Source organism: Protopterus annectens, chromosome 10.part0 (genome assembly GCF_019279795.1).
Source record: "Protopterus annectens isolate FY-2018-M chromosome 10.part0, PAN1.0, whole genome shotgun sequence".
NCBI classification, from domain to species: Eukaryota; Metazoa; Chordata; order Ceratodontiformes; family Protopteridae; genus Protopterus; species Protopterus annectens.
The window spans coordinates 87,086,906-87,106,021 of NC_056744.1; the positions used below are offsets into that span (position 1 = coordinate 87,086,906).

The 19,116-nt window shown below is 40.8% G+C and overlaps 1 protein-coding gene across 1 annotated transcript in view; it reads right to left on the bottom strand.

Moving 5' to 3' along the window:
- Positions 1 to 421: 421 nt before the first annotated feature.
- LOC122812967 (nucleolar protein dao-5-like) overlaps positions 422 to 19,116 on the bottom strand; it is a 185,826-nt gene continuing 167,131 nt past the window's right edge. Inside the window, exon 13 of the mRNA XM_044085058.1 lies at positions 422 to 5,536. Coding sequence (XP_043940993.1) covers positions 5,467 to 5,536 — 70 coding nt within the window. The 3' untranslated portion in view covers positions 422 to 5,466. The remainder of the gene's footprint in view (positions 5,537 to 19,116) is intronic.

Consider the following 19,116-nt stretch of genomic DNA (forward strand, 5'->3'; position numbering starts at 1 on the left):
ATGACATATCTTAGATGCCATATTGGTTAAGGTGTTTACCTTGCAAACACAAGGTGCAGGGTTTGATTCTCACATGGGGTAATTAGCTAGGCTTAAGATGGCCCACGAGGGCAGTTAGCCTAGTATAAATCTAAAAAAGTGTTTTTTTTTTTTATTGTCTAGAAGATTTGGATAAATGGATATTCTGCATCCCTCTTCAGCTGATTTCAATCTAAAGATTTCTTATGTTCCCCATTTTCTATGTCTGTATACATTTATCCAGAGATGCACATTTAGGTCTCCTAAAAATGCTTAAGTTTAATGGGAATCTACCCCATAAAACAAATGTAACGAAAATACAATCAAACTGTAGAAAAGCCAGCTTTAACATGTGGCATCAACATTTGTCAAGTGAAGATAAATAAATAACACCACGACAAAGTAAAGTCAAATAATTAAAAAAAATGATTTAATTTGTATTCAATTTATAAACAATTTTATGTACAAAAAGAATATCATAAAATCTAACAACCTGAACAGGACCGAAGGCAAAGAATAATGACTAAGGCAGCAGGTGCTTACGTAATAAAAATAATTGATGCAATTCCCTGAGAAACTCCAGCAAGTAGCAACACAATAAAGAAATAGCATATAAAGATAGCAAGGTTAGGCTGATCTCAGAAATGAGAGACTTTCTAAGCGTTATTAATACTCTATGGTCATAATATAGGCATAGTAGAATGGACTTTTCTAGGATTTGAAGGGGGGGGATTCCACAGAAACTCATGGCTCTAGAAAAGTCAGTGCCAATTTCTATGGTAAAACCAACTTGGTGTTTTATTCTGCTCACACAATATTTGTTGAACTGTCCTGTTCCTACTACACTGCTCTTTCCTATTTACTGAGTGCAAAACCTACTTAACAGATGTAGCAGTCCTACCTGAGTAACAATTTGTGCTAGGGTCCTTGGTGCAAAACCTGCTTAGCAGATGTAGCAGTCCTACCTTTGTAACAGTTTGTGCTAGGGTCCTTGGTGCAAAACCTACTTAGCAGATGTAGCAGTCTTACCCGAGTAACAGTTTGTGCTAGGGTCCTTGGTGCAAAAACTACTTAGCAGATGTAGCAGTCTTTCCCGAGTAACAGTTTGTGCTAGGGTCCTTGGTGCAAAACCTACTTAGCAGATGTAGCAGTCTTACCCGAGTAACAGTTTGTGCTAGGTTCCTTGGTGCAAAAACTACTTAGCAGATGTAGCAGTCTTTCCCGAGTAACAGTTTGTGCTAGGGTCCTTGGTGCAAAACCTACTTAGCAGATGTAGCAGTCTTACCCGAGTAACAGTTTGTGCTAGGTTCCTTGGTGCAAAAACTACTTAGCAGATGTAGCAGTCTTTCCCGAGTAACAGTTTGTGCTAGGGTCCTTGGTGCAAAAACTACTTAACAGATGTAGCAGTCTTACCCAAGTAACAGTTTGTGCTAGGTTCCTGGTGCAAAAACTACTTAGCAGATGTAGCAGTCCTACCTGAGTAACAGTTTGTGCTAGGGTCCTTGGTGCAAAAACTACTTAGCAGATGTAGCAGTCTTACCCGAGTAACAGTTTGTGCTAGGGACCTTGGTGCAAAACCTGCTTAGCAGATGTAGCAGTCCTACCTGTGTAACAGTTTGTGCTAGGGTCCTTGGTGCAAAACCTACTTAGCAGATGTAGCAGTCTTACCCGAGTAACAGTTTGTGCTAGGTTCCTTGGTGCAAAAACTACTTAGCAGATGTAGCAGTCTTTCCCGAGTAACAGTTTGTGCTAGGGTCCTTGGTGCAAAACCTACTTAGCAGATGTAGCAGTCTTACCCGAGTAACAGTTTGTGCTAGGTTCCTTGGTGCAAAAACTACTTAGCAGATGTAGCAGTCTTTCCCGAGTAACAGTTTGTGCTAGGGTCCTTGGTGCAAAAACTACTTAACAGATGTAGCAGTCTTACCCAAGTAACAGTTTGTGCTAGGTTCCTGGTGCAAAAACTACTTAGCAGATGTAGCAGTCCTACCTGAGTAACAGTTTGTGCTAGGGTCCTTGGTGCAAAAACTACTTAGCAGATGTAGCAGTCTTACCCGAGTAACAGTTTGTGCTAGGGACCTTGGTGCAAAACCTGCTTAGCAGATGTAGCAGTCCTACTTGAGTAAGTTTGTGGTAGGTTCCTTGGTGCAAAACCTACTTAGAAGATGTAGCAGTCTTACCCGAGTAACAGTTTGTGCTAGGGTCCTTGGTGTAAAACCTACTTAGCAGATGTAGCAGTCTTACCCAAGTAACAGTTTGTGCTAGGTTCATTGGTGCAAAACCTACTTAGCAGATGTAGAAGTCTTACCCGAGTAACAGTTTGTGCTAGGTTCCTTGGTGCAAAAACTACTTAGCAGATGTAGCAGTCCTACCTGAGTAACAGTTTGTGCTAGGGTCCTTGGTGCAAAAACTACTTAGCAGATGTAGCAGTCTTACCCGAGTAACAGTTTGTGCTAGGGTCCTTGGTGGAAAAACTGCTTAGCAGATGTAGCAGTCCTACAGGAGTAACAGTTTGTGCTAGGTTCCTTGGTGCAAAACCTACTTAGCAGATGTAGCAGTCTTACCCGAGTAACAGTTTGTGCTAGGGTCCTTGGTGCAAAACCTACTTAGCAGATGTAGCAGTCTTACCCGAGTAACAGTTTGTGCTAGGTTCCTAGGTGCTAAAACTACTTAGCAGATGTAGCAGCCCTACATGAGTAACAGTTTGTGCTAGGTTCCTTGGTGCAAAACCTACTTAGCAGATGTAGCAGTCCTACCTGAGTAACAGTTTGTGCTAGGTTCCTTGGCGCAAAACCTACTTAGCAGATGTGACAGTCTTACCCGAGTAACAGTTTGTGCTAGGGTCCTTGGTGCAAAACCTACTTAGCAGATGTAGCAGTCCTGTCCGAATAACAGTTTGTGCTAGGTTCCTTGATGACAAGGGGGTGTGGAATTACATTTTGGCCACAGTAGATGAGCAGTGCTGGGTCGGGTGGTTAACGCATTATGATTTAGGGTGCAGTCTTTATCTGGAAAAGAAGGGTGGCAGCTTCCCCCACACTGCTGCCACATGGGAAGCAATATGAAACAGTCTAGTGGGAATATGGTAGCAGAATGGGTGTTCCACATTGTAAAATACTATGTATAAAAACATTGTACGTGTGCATATTGGTAACTATTCTCCTCAAGTGGATTATTTAAGGCCATACAGAACATTCCCAAAACTCTGTTAATGGTCATTCTGTCTTATCATGAGCATTTCTGCTCTGCAGTCAGAAACAAAAGAGAGATTCCCATTTGGTTCAATTCATCCTTAAAACTGTTGCTGCAGTAGCGCATCATGTACGGAAAGCTAGGGCTTGAGTAAAGGTGTGTACACCTGTGCCATAAGGAAGAGAGACCAAGTCAAAAGAGGAATAAAGCTGATATAAAAAGCACCCTTCAAGTAACTTTGTTGTGTCTTTTACAACCAAGACTGTTTACATTCATTGCAGCTTATATTTCATGTTGGCCTTGCCTATCTTTTCCAAGTAGTTTGTCCATTTGTGTCTTTTGTGTCACAGAGGTGCTGACTTAACCAATCTGCAACTAAAGCTACCTTTTTATGTATGAGCATACATAAGCATACTGACCCTTCTGTTGCTTCTGTTGTCATGTGTGGCACATTGCCTTCACCCCTGAAGGCACACTGCCCTACCTGAGGCTGCTGTGGCATAGATGGCACACATCATCATCTATGGAGATGGCACACTTCCTCATCTATGGAGATGGCACACATCATCATCTCTGGAGATGGTATGTGTCCTCATCTATGGAGATGGCACATGTCCTCATCTATGGAGATGGCACACATCCTCATCTATGGAGATGGCACACATCCTCATCTATGGAGTAAGTATGTGTCCTCATCCATGGAAATGGTACACATCCTCATCTGGGGAGATGGTATGTGTCCTCATCTATGCAGATGGCACATGTACTCATCTAGGGGCACGGCATACATCATCATCTATGGAGATGGTATGTGTCCTCATCTATGCAGATGGCACATGTACTCATCTAGGGGCATGACACACATCATCATCTATGGAGATGGTATGTGTCCTCATCTATGCATATGGACATGTACTCATCTAGGGAGATGGCATGTCCTCTTCTAGGGAGATGGTACACATCCTCATCTATGGAGATGGCACACTTCCTCATCTTTGGAGATGGCATGCATTCTCATCTAGGGAGATGGCACATGTCTTCATCTATGGAGATGGTCCATGTCCTCATTTATGGAAATGGCACATGTCTTCATCTATGGAGATGGCACACATCCTCACCTATGGAAATGGCACACTTCCTTATATATGGCTACTGCAATGTGTAACACTCTTCCCAGCCCAGGATGTTGTGGCTTGGACAGCAATGCCATAAGGGACACTCTGCCCTACCCCTGACTGCTGTGCCATGGATCGCATTCTGCCCAAAATAATGGCTGCTGTATCATGAAGGGAATGCTGTCCCATTCATGCTTTCTGTGTCATAGATGGCACACTGCCAGCTTGTGGCTGTTCTTTCATGGATGGCACACTGCCCCAGTCCTAGCTCGTCTGTTATGAATGGCACACCATTGAATTTTTGTTGCTTCATCATGGGCACTGCTTCCCACCTGTTGGTTTGATGTCATGGATGGCACACTGTGTCATCCCTGAGTTTTGTGTAACATATGGCACACTGTACCACCTCTAACTGCTGTGTCATAGATGGCATACTGCCCTAACAGTGGCTGCCTGTTGTATCATATATACCACACTATCACCATCTCTGGCTTTTGCATTATGGATGGCAAACTGCTACACTTATAGCTGCTATATCATAGATGATACACTGCCCCACCTGTGGCTTCTGCTTTATCGTAGATGTACTGCACTCAGTCAAACAAGTTTTAATATGTTCCTCTTCAGCAAAATCTGCTACTATCAAATACAACATTGGACAATTTGGCTAATACAGCACTCATATTTCGGGACTTAAAATGGAACAGACGTGTACCTATAAATCACACCAAATACTTGGACCAAGCTATTGCCAGAAATGTAAACTTTAGAGAATTTGAGATAGATACTTAGTGAAGGGGTAGGTGCAACAAGTAATATGATTATTGCCAGAGAGGACAAAACAGCAACAAATGCAATCATTAAGAAAAAATATTGTGCTATTTGCCCCCTTTTTTAATAGCCACTCATGGGAATTTATGCCTTCTCTTTTATCAGTGGGGTACAGTATGAATTAAACCATGCCCTTATGAATTTAAAATAAAATATGTTTATCAATGTGTGATGGAAATGATGACTGTCTCCTCAAGGAGTTTTATTTTAGGGGTGAAGAATTAGTAAGAAACATGAGTACAAAATATCACATTAAACAAACATTGCAGACAATAAATACAGATTTGCATATTAAGTTGTGAGCATCCTTTGGTTACTCCTTCTTTGGCCGCTGTAGACGAAACTGCAGTTCTTGCATCATCATAGGATGGGCCATTCCAAACCTAGAACAGAAGATGAAAAAAGTCATTAGAAGGGATTTGTGTAGCAGGCTAAATATGGAAGCATAAACTTGTAGACCAGGTTTCAAATCCATGACTTCCATTAATCCACTGTGAGAACTTTAAGCCATTACAGAAATGTTTATACACTTAGACATTCTGTCCTCTTTCACAAAGACCCATTGTCAGGGGTTGGATTACCAGCTGCAAAACTGGCCACATTGGTACACCAATGAAGTGAGGTCATTGGAGAAGCAGCTGGCCAGGTATCAAGCATTCTTGGGAGGGAGAGAATTGTGCAGCTCCTAATACAGTGCTAATCCATTGGAAGTGAGAGTTACTCACCAGCTTTGTAACATCTGCATATCTGGGATTTGACAGACATGGTTCAGCAATGTACTTCTGGTGGTAATAAAATGAGATACAACTTCACTTACTCCTCCCCCCCCCAGAGGTATCATGCTTTGAGGAGAAAGGTCTGAAATCTGAGCTGCACTTGGTTCAATCCATGCCACTGGTGAGCAGTGGTGCAGCAGGCATGCAGACATTAGCTCTGAATAGTTTGGCATGGGGAACATGAGAAAACTGTTGAGTAGAAGTGCATTTCAGAGGTGAAGCCCCCCAAAGTTCTTTGTAGGACATTTATCCACAGTACTAGTGACCCAAGTTTGATTAACAGTGGATGCATATGATAGGAGTAAGCTGAAAGCAAATGGCCAGCTTAGGGGCTATTGTTCTCACAACAACCATTAAGGATGCCTTAGTGAAGCAGCTTGCATGTGAATCAGATTTGCTAACTACACAGACCCACAGCAGAATGCTTGTGCATAAAAGCACTGATATACTTCATACAAGGATATCTCAGGGAGATGGTTATGTCATAACACTAAAATCCTGACTTGTAGTAAGATAGGTCCAAAACACAGCCCTTGATTGCAGAAGAAATGGATAAAGTAAAAAGTGGCTATAGCTGGATCCCTAGGATTTTAAGTCATTGTGGGTGGGTGTGCTTGGTGAACAGGGGCCACCAGAAAAAAATTGTGTCTCATTGAGCAGGGTTTTACACACACACACACACACACACACACACACACACACACACACACACACACACACACACACACTCTTACGTTACCCTCAGAAGAAATAGATAAAGTAAGAAGTGCTGATACCTGAATCCCTAGGGTCTGACGTCATTGTGGGTCTGCTTGGTGGGTTGAGGGGCATCAGAAAAAATAGTGCCTCATGGAGAAAGACTACTTCCAGACACACACACACACACACACACACACACACACACACACACACACACACACACACACACACACACACACTCTCTCTCTAAATAAAACAAAATTGTTTCTTTCTTTATGTAAATCGTTATCCTCCAGTATACCAGACTCCCCTTTTTCCATATGTCAGCCTTTTGGGTACCACAGTGACAAATGACTGCTGCTCACGCTCTATAAGGCAGTAGGATACAGTTTATACAATAAACAGTGCATAAAATCAATCAGAGTCTATCCTATGTCATTGTGTTATCACCAATATCCTACTTATAACTTACCACAATGCTGAGAAATGCACTACGTGCAGAGGATACATTTTCCACCAGGTGGCGATCATAACCTTGCCAAGTACACCCTAAGTATCACAGCTGAATGGGATAGACTGATTTAGCTAGAAACAGATAGCTGTGATTTAACCACGTGGATATATGCAGTACAATTGGGGTGCAGTGGCATGAAAGACAATACCTTGAGTTCACCCTCTCCCCAAAATGATTTTTGACTGTCAAAATACCAATGTTTCTGATATTACAAAAAAAAAAAAAATTCCACATCACTGTGCTGTCTTTTGAACATTTATATAGCTATTTTTCACAAATATTCTTTAAACCTGCATCACAAGATGTTTTATATATGTTAACAGTGGACATAACCATACATGCATATCAAATTCATGTAGTTACATTGATGGACAGATCATCAAAATAAAAAAAAAAGATATAAAAAAAAACTCATTGAATAGTAACCTAGGACAAAAGAAACTATGACTGAAAAATATCAAAAAAAAATATCACAAAATAATTTGTCCTCACTTAATTGTAATAATACCATGCTTGCACAGCCATGTAGAAGGATTAAAGAGTACCTACATTGTTACTCATCTGCAGTATGGCAATCAGCAATAAACAAAAATTAATTTGCAACTTATGTTCACACACCACACCTACAATATTGCTAATACTGAAACCAACCCACCTAACCTGAAGCCTTAATACAAAAAAAAAATAAATTAAATGATAGTTTTAAACAGAAAACATTAACTACAGCTATTACACTGTCATTCTATTTGTCTACCTCAGTAAGATTTCCTTCAATGAAATGACCATGCATCCTGCATATAATGTATATACACGCACACACACACACACACACACACACACACACACACACACACACACACACATATATATATATATGTGTGTGTGTGTGTGTGTGTGTGTGTGTGTGGCTCTATTTAAATTGATCGAATACCATTTAATACCATTTATGTCAATGTGCATAGCGTCAAAAGAAATTGATTGACATTTATGCACGCTGACACTCTACTACACATGCTCCAAGAATTAAAAAAAAACACCAAGAAAACATTATTTTTTGCAGGGGGCAAGCCTTCTTGCACCTCTACATCCTCTGCTAATTATATAGTCTAACTCTGAGACTGGACATCTGGCATGCCTGTCGACCACCTGTTTTCTTGACTAAACTGTGTTGATTAAACAGATGTTGACCAAAGTTGCATTTGAAAAAGTTACCAGGACCCATATACATATATACATATATAAGGGAACAGTACTTCAGTCAAAATGGAAACTTGTTGACAGATCAGCTAATCAAAATATACTGTCTTTGTCCGTATGAGTGTGTTACTTTGGGAATTGGGGAATATTCTCTTTTCCCCTTTGTAGTGCGATCTTGGAATTGGTACAAGTTATTAGCAGAGGTGTTGGGTTGCAGGGGAATTGCCTCCCCACACGTTATGTGTGTGTGTTTTTTTCAATCTTTGGTGGATTAATGTTTAGGTATTAGCTGAGTTTGTGTCAATCATTGTAGAATCGACAAGTTCTCATTTTTATTGAAGGTTTATTTTATTTATCTATTTATTTATTTTATTTTACATTTGTTGACCGGGATAGTCCAACTGGATACATGTCCATTTTCAGAGGATGCCCGGGGAGAAAAACTCCAAGATAATAATCCACATTGAACATTTAGTAAATGCTAGTTTCAAGCAGATTACAGTCATAAGCAATACCAGCATTTAGTACATATAGTACTTATTATAAAACACTTTACAAAACATAACATTGTTTTCAAAGTTAAACATACATAACATTACATTCAGGTTTAAGACACACTGAGCAGCAGTTATACAATTGACCCTTCCTGAAATGGAGTGGTAGAAAAAAGTTAGAAGTAGTTGAAGGCAAGGCACCTAAGAAACAGAGAGGTCACTAGTCGGGGTTAGTGCAAGGACATAACCAATGAGTTTTTAAATATTTCTTGAGTTTGTTTTTGAATTGAGTTAGTGAGAGTTCTAGGGTCAAGACAGCTGGGAGTCTGTTCCATATTTTTCCAACAGAGTTGGCAAACAGAGTCCCCAGCTGAGTAGTTAGATTTGTATGTTTGAACTAGGAGTCTAGTGGATGATCGCAGTGGCCGGGTGCTGGTGAAGGGGCTGATAAAATTTTTTAGTGCAGGTGTATTTTCTGGTTGGTAAAGGACTTTATGTGCCACTATTAGCTGGTTGAACTGCAGTAGGCTTGGCATTTCAAGCCATCCTAGGCAACTTAGGTTGTGACAGTGGTGTGTTCGGTAGGCTGTGCCAGTAGCAAATCTGGCAATGTGGTTATAGCAGGATGATAGTATATTAAGATCTGTTTTGTTTAAGTTGGTGAATAGCGGTGAGGCATAGAAAAGAGTTGATAGCAGATGGGAACGGGCAATTGCAGTTCTAGCAAGTGGGGTAAGGAAAGGTTTGATTCTGTAAAGAGAGCCAAGTTTTTTATTAATGGTTTTGATAGTTTGATTGATATGTGCATCAAACTTCAGGTTGTTATCAACTATGACACCCAGTAGTTTAGTTTGGGCTTCTGGGGAGATGATAGTGCCATTGTTAGCAGTTATGTTGAAGGCTGGCAGGGGGATCCTGCATGTGGGGGAGAAGAGGAGCAACTTAGTTTTGTTGGGGTTTAGGATTAGATGTTGATTGGAGAGCCATTTTTCCACTGTATTGAAGGTAATTTGGGTTAATGTGAATAAAGTAGCTGGTGAGGTGTCAGAACAAATCAAGGTGGAGTCATCTGCATATTGAATGCAGGTAGCATCTGGGATGACTGAATGAAGGTCGTTGATAAAGATGGAGAAAAGAAGGGGTCCTAGTATCGAGCCCTGGGGGACTCCTAATGTGATGGGTAGGCGAGATGATAGCTTGTCCTGACATAGGTAGGATTGAAACCACTGGAGTGCATGGTTGTTTAAGGAGAAATCCTTCAAGGTATTTATAAGCATTTTGTGGTCAACCATGTCAAAAGCCTTGGACAGATCTAGAAAGAGTGCTGAGGATAGTTTGTTATTATTGTGGTTGTGTTTAATGATGTTAGAGAAAGAGAGGAGGGCAGAAGTAGTACTGTGGTGTGCCTTAAAGCCATGCTGAAAGCTGGACAACAGCTTGTTGTGTGTGAGGTAGTGCATGAGCTGTACGTGTACACATTTCTCCATAATTTTAGCTAGAGGTGACAGAATAGCTATGGGCTAAAGTTTGACAGTTCAGTGGAACAATCTCCTTTATGGTGAAGTATGACATGGGAGATTTTCCATATAGTGGGTACAGTAGCTTCAGATATAGCTCTGTTGATCAAGATAGAGATGGGGTAGGCTATGGTGTCAGCAGCCTTTTGCAGATAGTCTGCTGGGAGGAGGTCGGCAGCCAGGGTGGTGGGTCTTAGTTAAGTAGGGCATGAATAAGTTGAGTAGGAACAGGTTGGAAGGTAAAGTATGTTTGGGTACTGGGTGTGGCTAGATTAGAATTAGAGCCATTGAGAGAGAGTTGACTGACCAGAGACTGAATAGTCTCTGTGAAGAAGCTGTTAAAGTTATTAGCAATGTCTACTGGGGATTTTTGTTGGGAAGCTGAGGGGGATGGAGTGGCGGTTTGCCCTGGGTGGAGTAGTTTGTTTATTCCTGCCCAGAACCTTTTAGGTTTGTTTTGGTGTTTTTGCAGTAAGTGGTAATAGTGGTTCTTTTTGTCTAAGGTTATGGATTTTTGGTGTCATTCCTTAGCTGTCTGAATCTTAGTTGATCAAGTGGGGCTTTTGTTTTTCGGTAGGTGGCCCATGCTTTGTTTCTGAATGAAATTTTGGTTTTGGTATCTTTAGAAAGCCATGGGGCGGCCACGGTGGTGCAGTGGTTAGCATTGTCACCTCACAGCAAGAGGTTCTCCGGTTCGATCCTCAGCTGGGGTGCCTTCTGTGCGGAGTCTGCATGTCCTCCCTGTGGTCGCATGGGTTTCCTCTGGGTGCTCCGGTTTCCTCCCACATCCCAAAGACATGCTGTAGGTGGATTGGACACTCCAAATTGGCCCTAGGTGTGAGTGTGTGTGTGTGTGTGTGTGTGTGTGTGTGTGTGTGTGTGTGTGTGTGTGTGTGTGTGTGTGTGTGTGTGTGTGTGTGTGTGTGTGTGTGTGTGCCTTCTGTGGAAGGTTGGGTGCTGGGCTGGCAACTCAACACCGTAAAAAAACTCCACTGCCAATCATGAGCGGACAGGTGATCTGCTGTGGTGACCCCTAACCGGGAAAAGCCAAAAGAAGAAGAAGAAGAATGCTTAAATGTATGTAGTACATGTATGAAAATTATCAGAAAAAGTTAACCTAGCGGACTTGCTTTTGTGATCACTAGTGACTCTTTGCACATTGGTTGACAGGTAATGTAGTGGACTGGATGTGATTACTTAAGTGAGTATTGACTATTGTTTAACCTTACCAATGATGGCATAATCATATAGCGATATTTATTTATTTGCCATTGATTTTAGCATATCTTGCAGTTGTTTGCTACTTTGATCGCTTCCCACATTGTTGATTACTGAAAGTCTAATTGAGTTATGGGTATGAATGAAAACTGCAAACAGTCGGCTAAAGAAGTTTCTCCTTTCCTCCCAATGTTGTGTGATTTCTGAGCGGGTATATTTAATGTAGTGGGTACAGTCCTCCATGTGGAGAGTGCCCCTGAGAAAAACAGTTGCTTTCTAGTTCATTGCTTGCTTTTGATTTTTTGGGCATGCAGTCTTTCTGGCTGCTGAAAATTGGTTTGATCTTTTATAAGTTCAATGAAAGGGAATATAATCATGCATATGTCTGTCTAAGGTAATCTTGATGTCTACAAACACTGCATCTCAGTAAGTTGAAAAAAATCTCCACTGCAATATCTCAAGAGCAGACATTGCTGATTTAAACACTCTCTTGAAATTAAACCAATCCCAAAAATAAAACAGAAAACAAAACGAGTGTCTTCTTGTAGTCTCTCATATAGTAACATCATTCATCTCCTTTAAATGACATTCTTATGGTTTTCTGGTCTCAAATGGAGAATCCAACATCAGGGAACACCCTGCCTGTCGCTCGTCTGGTCAGGATAAAACAGTTTAACAGTTATGGGTTCAGTTCAAGTAGCTTTATTACACACAAACACATCAGGAATGAGGTTTTGTAACTTAAACTTAAATAAATTGACTGACTACCACACTATACCTGTTAACACTCTGGCTGTTCTCTCAAAATGGCACTGCTGCCTGCACGTGCTCAGTATTTATATGCACGTGCTACATCTGGAAATACTTCTTAAAGGTACATACACACGCTCTGTTCTACATCCTGTCTCTTTGAGAAATAGACCATATGGTAAATAACAGTATTCAATGACATGGAATTACACAGAAATGATCTTTTGACATGCAGTTATACAAAACTAATCCTTTGACCATATGGTAAATAAAAGTATTCAATGACATGGAATTACACAGAAATTATCTTTTGACATGCAATTATGCAAAACTAATCCTTTGACATGCAATCATACAAATCAGACACAAATAAAACAATCATGTCTAGGTTGCTGTGTATTTTACACTAGATCTAGAAATACGACCTGATGGTGTAACATAAAACTCAGAATGGGATCTAGCAATGGGGACTGTCGTAAAGGAATGTTCAACTTTGGGGACATCTGGGACGTCATCAGGAACAAAAATGGATAATGACATGGGTTCTTCGGTATGAACATCATCAGGGTTGCTCTGAGATCTAGAGTCTGTATCACAGATACAATGCTGCAATATCGTTTCTGATACAGGAAGATGCCTGCAGTTTCTCCTGTATTCCATACCCTCAGATTCCACTAAGAAGGATCTTGGCTCAGCACATATACCTCTCACTTGACCAATTTGATCAAAGCCTTTCGCTGTTTGCATCCTCACTGTCTCTTCTTCTTTCAATGGACGAAGAAATCTGCTCATTTTATCATAGCTGAATTTCTGAGAAGAACACTTTTTAAAAAGGTGGGTTTTGATGGCTCTGTTTTTAGCATTAGGCACCAACAAACCAGAACTGATAGGCAAGGTTGTTCTAGTTTGCCTAGATAGAAGTCTGTGAGCAGGCAAGCCCAGTAGGTTGTCATGGGGTATATTTCTGAGATTAAGTAAATTCAAGAAGATATCAGTATTGTCATGCTTTGACCTCTCCAGTAATTGCTTTGCACTCTGTACTGCACATTCAATAAGGCCATTTGATTGTGGATAGTCAGGACTACTTGTAACATGGCTAAAGTCCTACTGTTTTGGAAATCTCTGGAACAGTTGACTGGTAAACCGGGTACCATTGTCAGAAATAACTTTGTGTGGACTACCATGGACTGAGGAATGACATTTCATCTTAGTAATAACAGCACTGGATGTTAGGTTAGGTAGCAAATCAATTTCAAACCAGTTCAAATAAGAATCTACCAACACTAAGTAATGCTGATTGTTCCACTCAAATATGTCAGTGGCTACTGTTGACCAAGGTAGTTAAGGAATTTGGCTAAGTTGAAGTGGCACTTTTTGCAAATGCCATTTAATACTATTACATACTGAACAAGAAGAAAGCACTTTATCGATGTCTTTTGATAGAGAAGGCCAAAATACTAGTCCTCTCACCCTTCTTTTGGTAGAGTCGGAACCTGGGTGGCCACGATGCTAAATCTGAATGATTTTATGTTGTAAGGAAGTAGGAACAACAACCTTTGGACCTTCGAAATGATACCATTTTCCATCAGCATCTCATCTCTGTATGGAAAGTAAGATTGCAATTCTGACAGTATACAGTATTGCTTTGATGGCCATCCTACCTTGATGAAGTGGTTGAGCTTTTGCAAAATTGGATCAGTCTTTCTATGATCTCTCAGCTCATCACATTTCATGGTAGAAAAATTACACACTTCCATGACATCAAAGTCAAAATTCTCTGCATCAAGCTGTTCCATGGTATTTCTGGGTGATCTGGATAAGGTATCAGCCCGATAAAGAAGTTTATCTTTCGTATAGACCATTTTGAATTTGTACTTATGTAATCTGAGCATCATTCTTTGTAGTCTTGCTGGAGCTGAATGCATAGGCATCTTTAAAATAGTGACTAGAGGTTGATGATCAGTTTGTATCTGGATAGCTCAGCCATAAATATAGTCATGTAACTTTGAACATGCAAACACAATAGCCAAGAGTTCCTTCTCAGTTTGAGCATACAGCATCTCAGTTTGGGTAAGAGTTCTGGATGCATAGGCTACTGGTCTACCCTCTTGAAGAATAACTGCACCAAGATTGAAATTTAAAGCATCATAGGAAAGAAGTACTGGTTTGTGGACATCATAGTATCTTAATGTAGTAGGGTGGGCAATTTGCTGTTTGAGGTTATCAAATGCTCTCTTGTGTTGTTCTAACTATGACCATGTAACATTTTTACATGTTAGCTCTCAAAGGTGCTGATAATTCACTAAAATCAGGGATAAATTAGTCCAAATAGTTAACCATACCAAGAAAATGCTGTAAGGCATGAACATTGTCTGGAGTGGACATTTCAAGAATGGGTGTTTGCTTGGAAGGGTTTGGTCATAAGCCTGTACTGGTAAATAAATGACCTACCTAAGTTACTTCTGGTAGTCTGAATTTACAGTTCACAGGAGTGAGTTTAAGTTCACTTCATGTGCTCTGTCCAGAACTTTCCTGAGGTTTCTGTCATGCTCTGTTTCACCATCACCTCCAACTAGTAAATCATCAACTATTATAGTACACAGGTAGCCTGAAAAAAAATTTGCTCCATTGCACGCTGAAAGACTTCACTGGCAGAATTTATTCCAAAAGGCATCCTGAGGAATCTGAATCTACCAAATGGGGTACTGAATGTTGTCAGTAGTGAAAATTTGCAATCAAGTATTACTTGCCAAAATGAACTCTTTGCATCTAAGACAGAAAAAACAGTGGCATTTGACGTAAGGGCGACAATCTTCTCGACTGTATGCATAGGATGATGAAATCTTTTTAATGTCTTGTTCAAGTCTCTAGGGTCGATGCATATTCTGATTTCATCTGATTTTTTCTTATGAGCAGTTACCATGGAAGATACCCACTCAGTTGGTTCTGTGACTGGACAAATCACACCTTGCTGCACCATTTTGTCTAACTGGACCTTGACTTTGTCCTGCATAGCTATTGGAACTCTCCTTGCTGGTTTGACTACTGGACTGACCTCTAGGCATACTTTCATGGAGTATACAAGTGGAAGTTTGCCTAACTTGTCATCAAAAACATCAGCATACTCTGAGAAAATAGCATCAATAAAACTGAACTGGGATACATGCTTACATGGGTTCATAGGTTCATAGGTTCATAGGATATAGGTGTGTACTAGGCTAATGGTCCTGGAGCCTTTACAAGCCCAGCCATAGGATTACCCTGGCGGCATCGTGCCACATTATGTACTTCTTTGGTAAAAGAAAGTAGTTTCATTCTCAAACTGTCTCCAAGACCTAATAATGACTGTACAGGTCTTCTAACCACATAAAATTGCAAGCTGTAACTGTTTTCAGCCAAACAGCATGAAAGCACTACCGAGCTTTTGGTTTGAATCTCTTCATCAACATAAGCAACAAGCTTCTCACAGTTAACCAAATTAAGTTGCTCACCAGTTCTCTTCTTCTTCTTTCGGATTTTCCTGGTTAGGGGTCGCCACAACGGATCACCTGTCTGCTCATTATTGGCACTGGAGTTTTACGGTGTCGAGTTACCAGCTCAGTGCCCAACCTTCCACAGAAGGCACACACATGCACACACTCACACCTAGGGCCAATTTAGAGTGTCCAATCCACCTACAGCATGTCTTTAGGATGTGGGAGGAAACTGGAGCATCCGGAGGAAACCCACATGACCACAGGGAGGACATGCAGACTCCGCACAGAAGGCACCCCAGCCGAGGATTGAACCGGAGAACCTCTTGCTGTGAAGTGGTAATGCTAACCGCTGAACCACCATGGCCACCCTTGCTCACCAGCTCTCACTTTAGCAAATATTTCTGCTGACATTACATTACACTTTGAACCAGTGTCCACTTTGAGTTCTCTGTGTTTACCATCGATCAGGACCATACAAAATACTTCATTCTTTGCCAACAGATCTACTGCATTAACCTTTTCACCAACCACTGATACACCATCTACAAAGAAAATAGGGTTGCAGCTCACTACATGATCAACCTGATTTTTTTGAGTGACCTTTCTTAATAACTGAATGAGTTTTGCTTGATTTACAAAACATTGGAAAGTGGTTCTATTTTTTACACTTGTGGTATTGCTGACCGAATGCTAAGCACTTCTCTCTTTTAGACTCATGGTTGGCTCCACAATTACAACAGTTAACAATAAGACTTGACTTGAGTTTTGCTGTCATGAAGCAAAATCTTTCTCATTGCAGCACTATTAACACCCCACACAAGCCTGTCCTTTATTAACGCATCTTTCAAGTCACCAAATCTGCACATTTTAGCCTTATTTCTGAAGTCAGTGATGTAAGCTCCAAAAGTTTCATCAGGCATTTGGTCTCTTATATAAAATAAGTGCATCTCTAATGCAGCATTTGTCTGGGGGTTGCACATTTCTCTAAATTTACATTTCAAGCACTCTGAGACTTTCTTTGATTCAGCTGGTACCGCAACATGGTGGTTTTCCCCCTCTCCTGCATATACTGCTGGTGTATACACAAATGAACACTCTCTTTCAATGGCTTCTGACTAAGTTAAGCAAAATGAATGCGCTTGTATGTGAATCTTTGTCAGAAAAAGCTGCTTATATGAAAATATCACATTCCTGCTCGAATACTCTCCAACTCTCTGCTATATTATGATCAAACACAAGTGGACTGGGTCTGTGAAATGCTTCTGCCATATCAGCACCAGTAGTGAAGGTGCTTGGAATTATGTATGAACATCCATACATATAAATATGCTTGAATTTTATGCCAGAATTTGTAATTATGCCCAATAGCACAACAGATTCTTTGAAATAACTGCACTTTGCCAAATAAGTCTCCGTAGCACAAGAACATTTTAAAATCAGTGTACTTTGTGAAACCACTCCTTATCAGTGTAAGAAATACTTAGAAATGACTGCACTTTGCAAATAAACTGTATAGACTAGAAAAATCTCAGAGTAAGAAATGCTTTGAACTGAATGCACTTTGCAAATAAACTGTACACAGCACAGAAACTCTTCAAAATGGCTATGCTTTTGCGAAACAACTCTGTACAGTGTAAGAAACACTTTGAAATGACAGCACTGTGAGAATAAATGTACACAGCACAAGAAACTTTTCGAAATGGCTGTACTTTGACTACGCTTTGCAATACAACTGTACTTTGCACACAGCAAACTCTTTGAAATAATTGCAGTGTAATAAAACACACACTCTGCAAACACTGCACACTCTGAGATACTTCGAATAACTCTAGTTATGCTTTAAAGTGGCTTTGGTGAATGCGAAATAGTAGTTTGTGCCCAAACATGGTCTTTTACTAAAAAAACATGCAGTCATCTTGCTCTTTAAGCTTATTTTGCCCTTTTATTGTACTTGTTATGCTCTTTTAATCTCTTATCCTGCTCATTGCAACATCCTGGCAGATAGGTTCAGTGCTAACTTTACCCCCCTCTCATCCCCTAAAGGGCCCATCTCTAGATCGGAAGAATGCAAAGTTCCTGTAATCATGGCTGCACAGGTAAAAAACACACTCTTCAAAGCCAAGAACACAGCATCCATGGGACCTGACAACATCCAAGGCTGCGTTCTACATGAACTACAGAATGAACTGGCACCCCACCTAAGTACCATGTTCAATCATAGCCTCACTTCAGGCTTTGTGCCCACTGAATGGTGCACAGCAATGGTTTTCCCACTCCACAAAGGGGGAGCCACTACAGACCCCGGGAACTACCACCCCATTAGCCTGACAAGCCTGGTCTGCAAGGCTATGGAACGTATCATCATGGAACTTATAAACAATGGCATTGGTAATCTCCAAACTCTGGACTCTACCCATTTCGGGTTTGTAAAAGGCAGATCATGTTTCCTAAACTTGATAGATTTCTTTAAAGCAGTCACCAAAGCCGTAGATGAGGGTAAGGTGGTTCACACAGCCTATCTAGATCTCGCCAATGCTTTCGACACCATCCCCCAATCTGGAATTATAGATAAACTCACTAATCTAGGTATAAATCCCTATGTCACAAGATGGGTTGCCAACTGGCTCACTGATAGAACCCACACTGTGAAAGTAGCAGACTTTAAATCCAACTTCAGACCAGTAACAAGTGGAGTACCATAGGGTTCAGTCCTAGGTCCTCTCCTGTTTGGTATCTACTTCTCAGAAGTACAAGCTAACACAGAAGGTCTTTGGCTAACAAAGTTTGCAGATGACTGCAAACTAGGAGCCATAATCAAAACTCCTAACGATGTGGACATCCTGCAAAAGGGCCTCACTGAGACAGATGCCTGGTGTCAAAGCCATGGCCTCAAGCTCAGTGCCAAAAAGTGCATTGTCATCCATTTTGGTAAAAACTCTGTAGCCATGAACCACCACATAGGCGGTAGTCTACTTAACACCGAAAGTGTGATAAGAGACCTTGGGACACAGGTGGACAGTAGTCTCTCCTTTGATAATCACATCGCCACAGTAGTCAGGAAATCCTTCTACATGGCACATTTCATCACAAAAGGTTTCTCATCCAGGAAAAAAGAGGTCATTGTTCCCCTCTACTCATCACTCATTAGACCCATTATAGAGTACAACGCCTCTTTTGATATGTACCTCACAAGACATCTACAACAACTGGAAAGGCCACAGAAATACCTCACAAAGAGGATTACTGGCCTCAAACAGATGCCCTGCGCAGACCATCTCAAAAAACTCCAGCTTTACTCTGTCACATATCACCTACTCAGAGA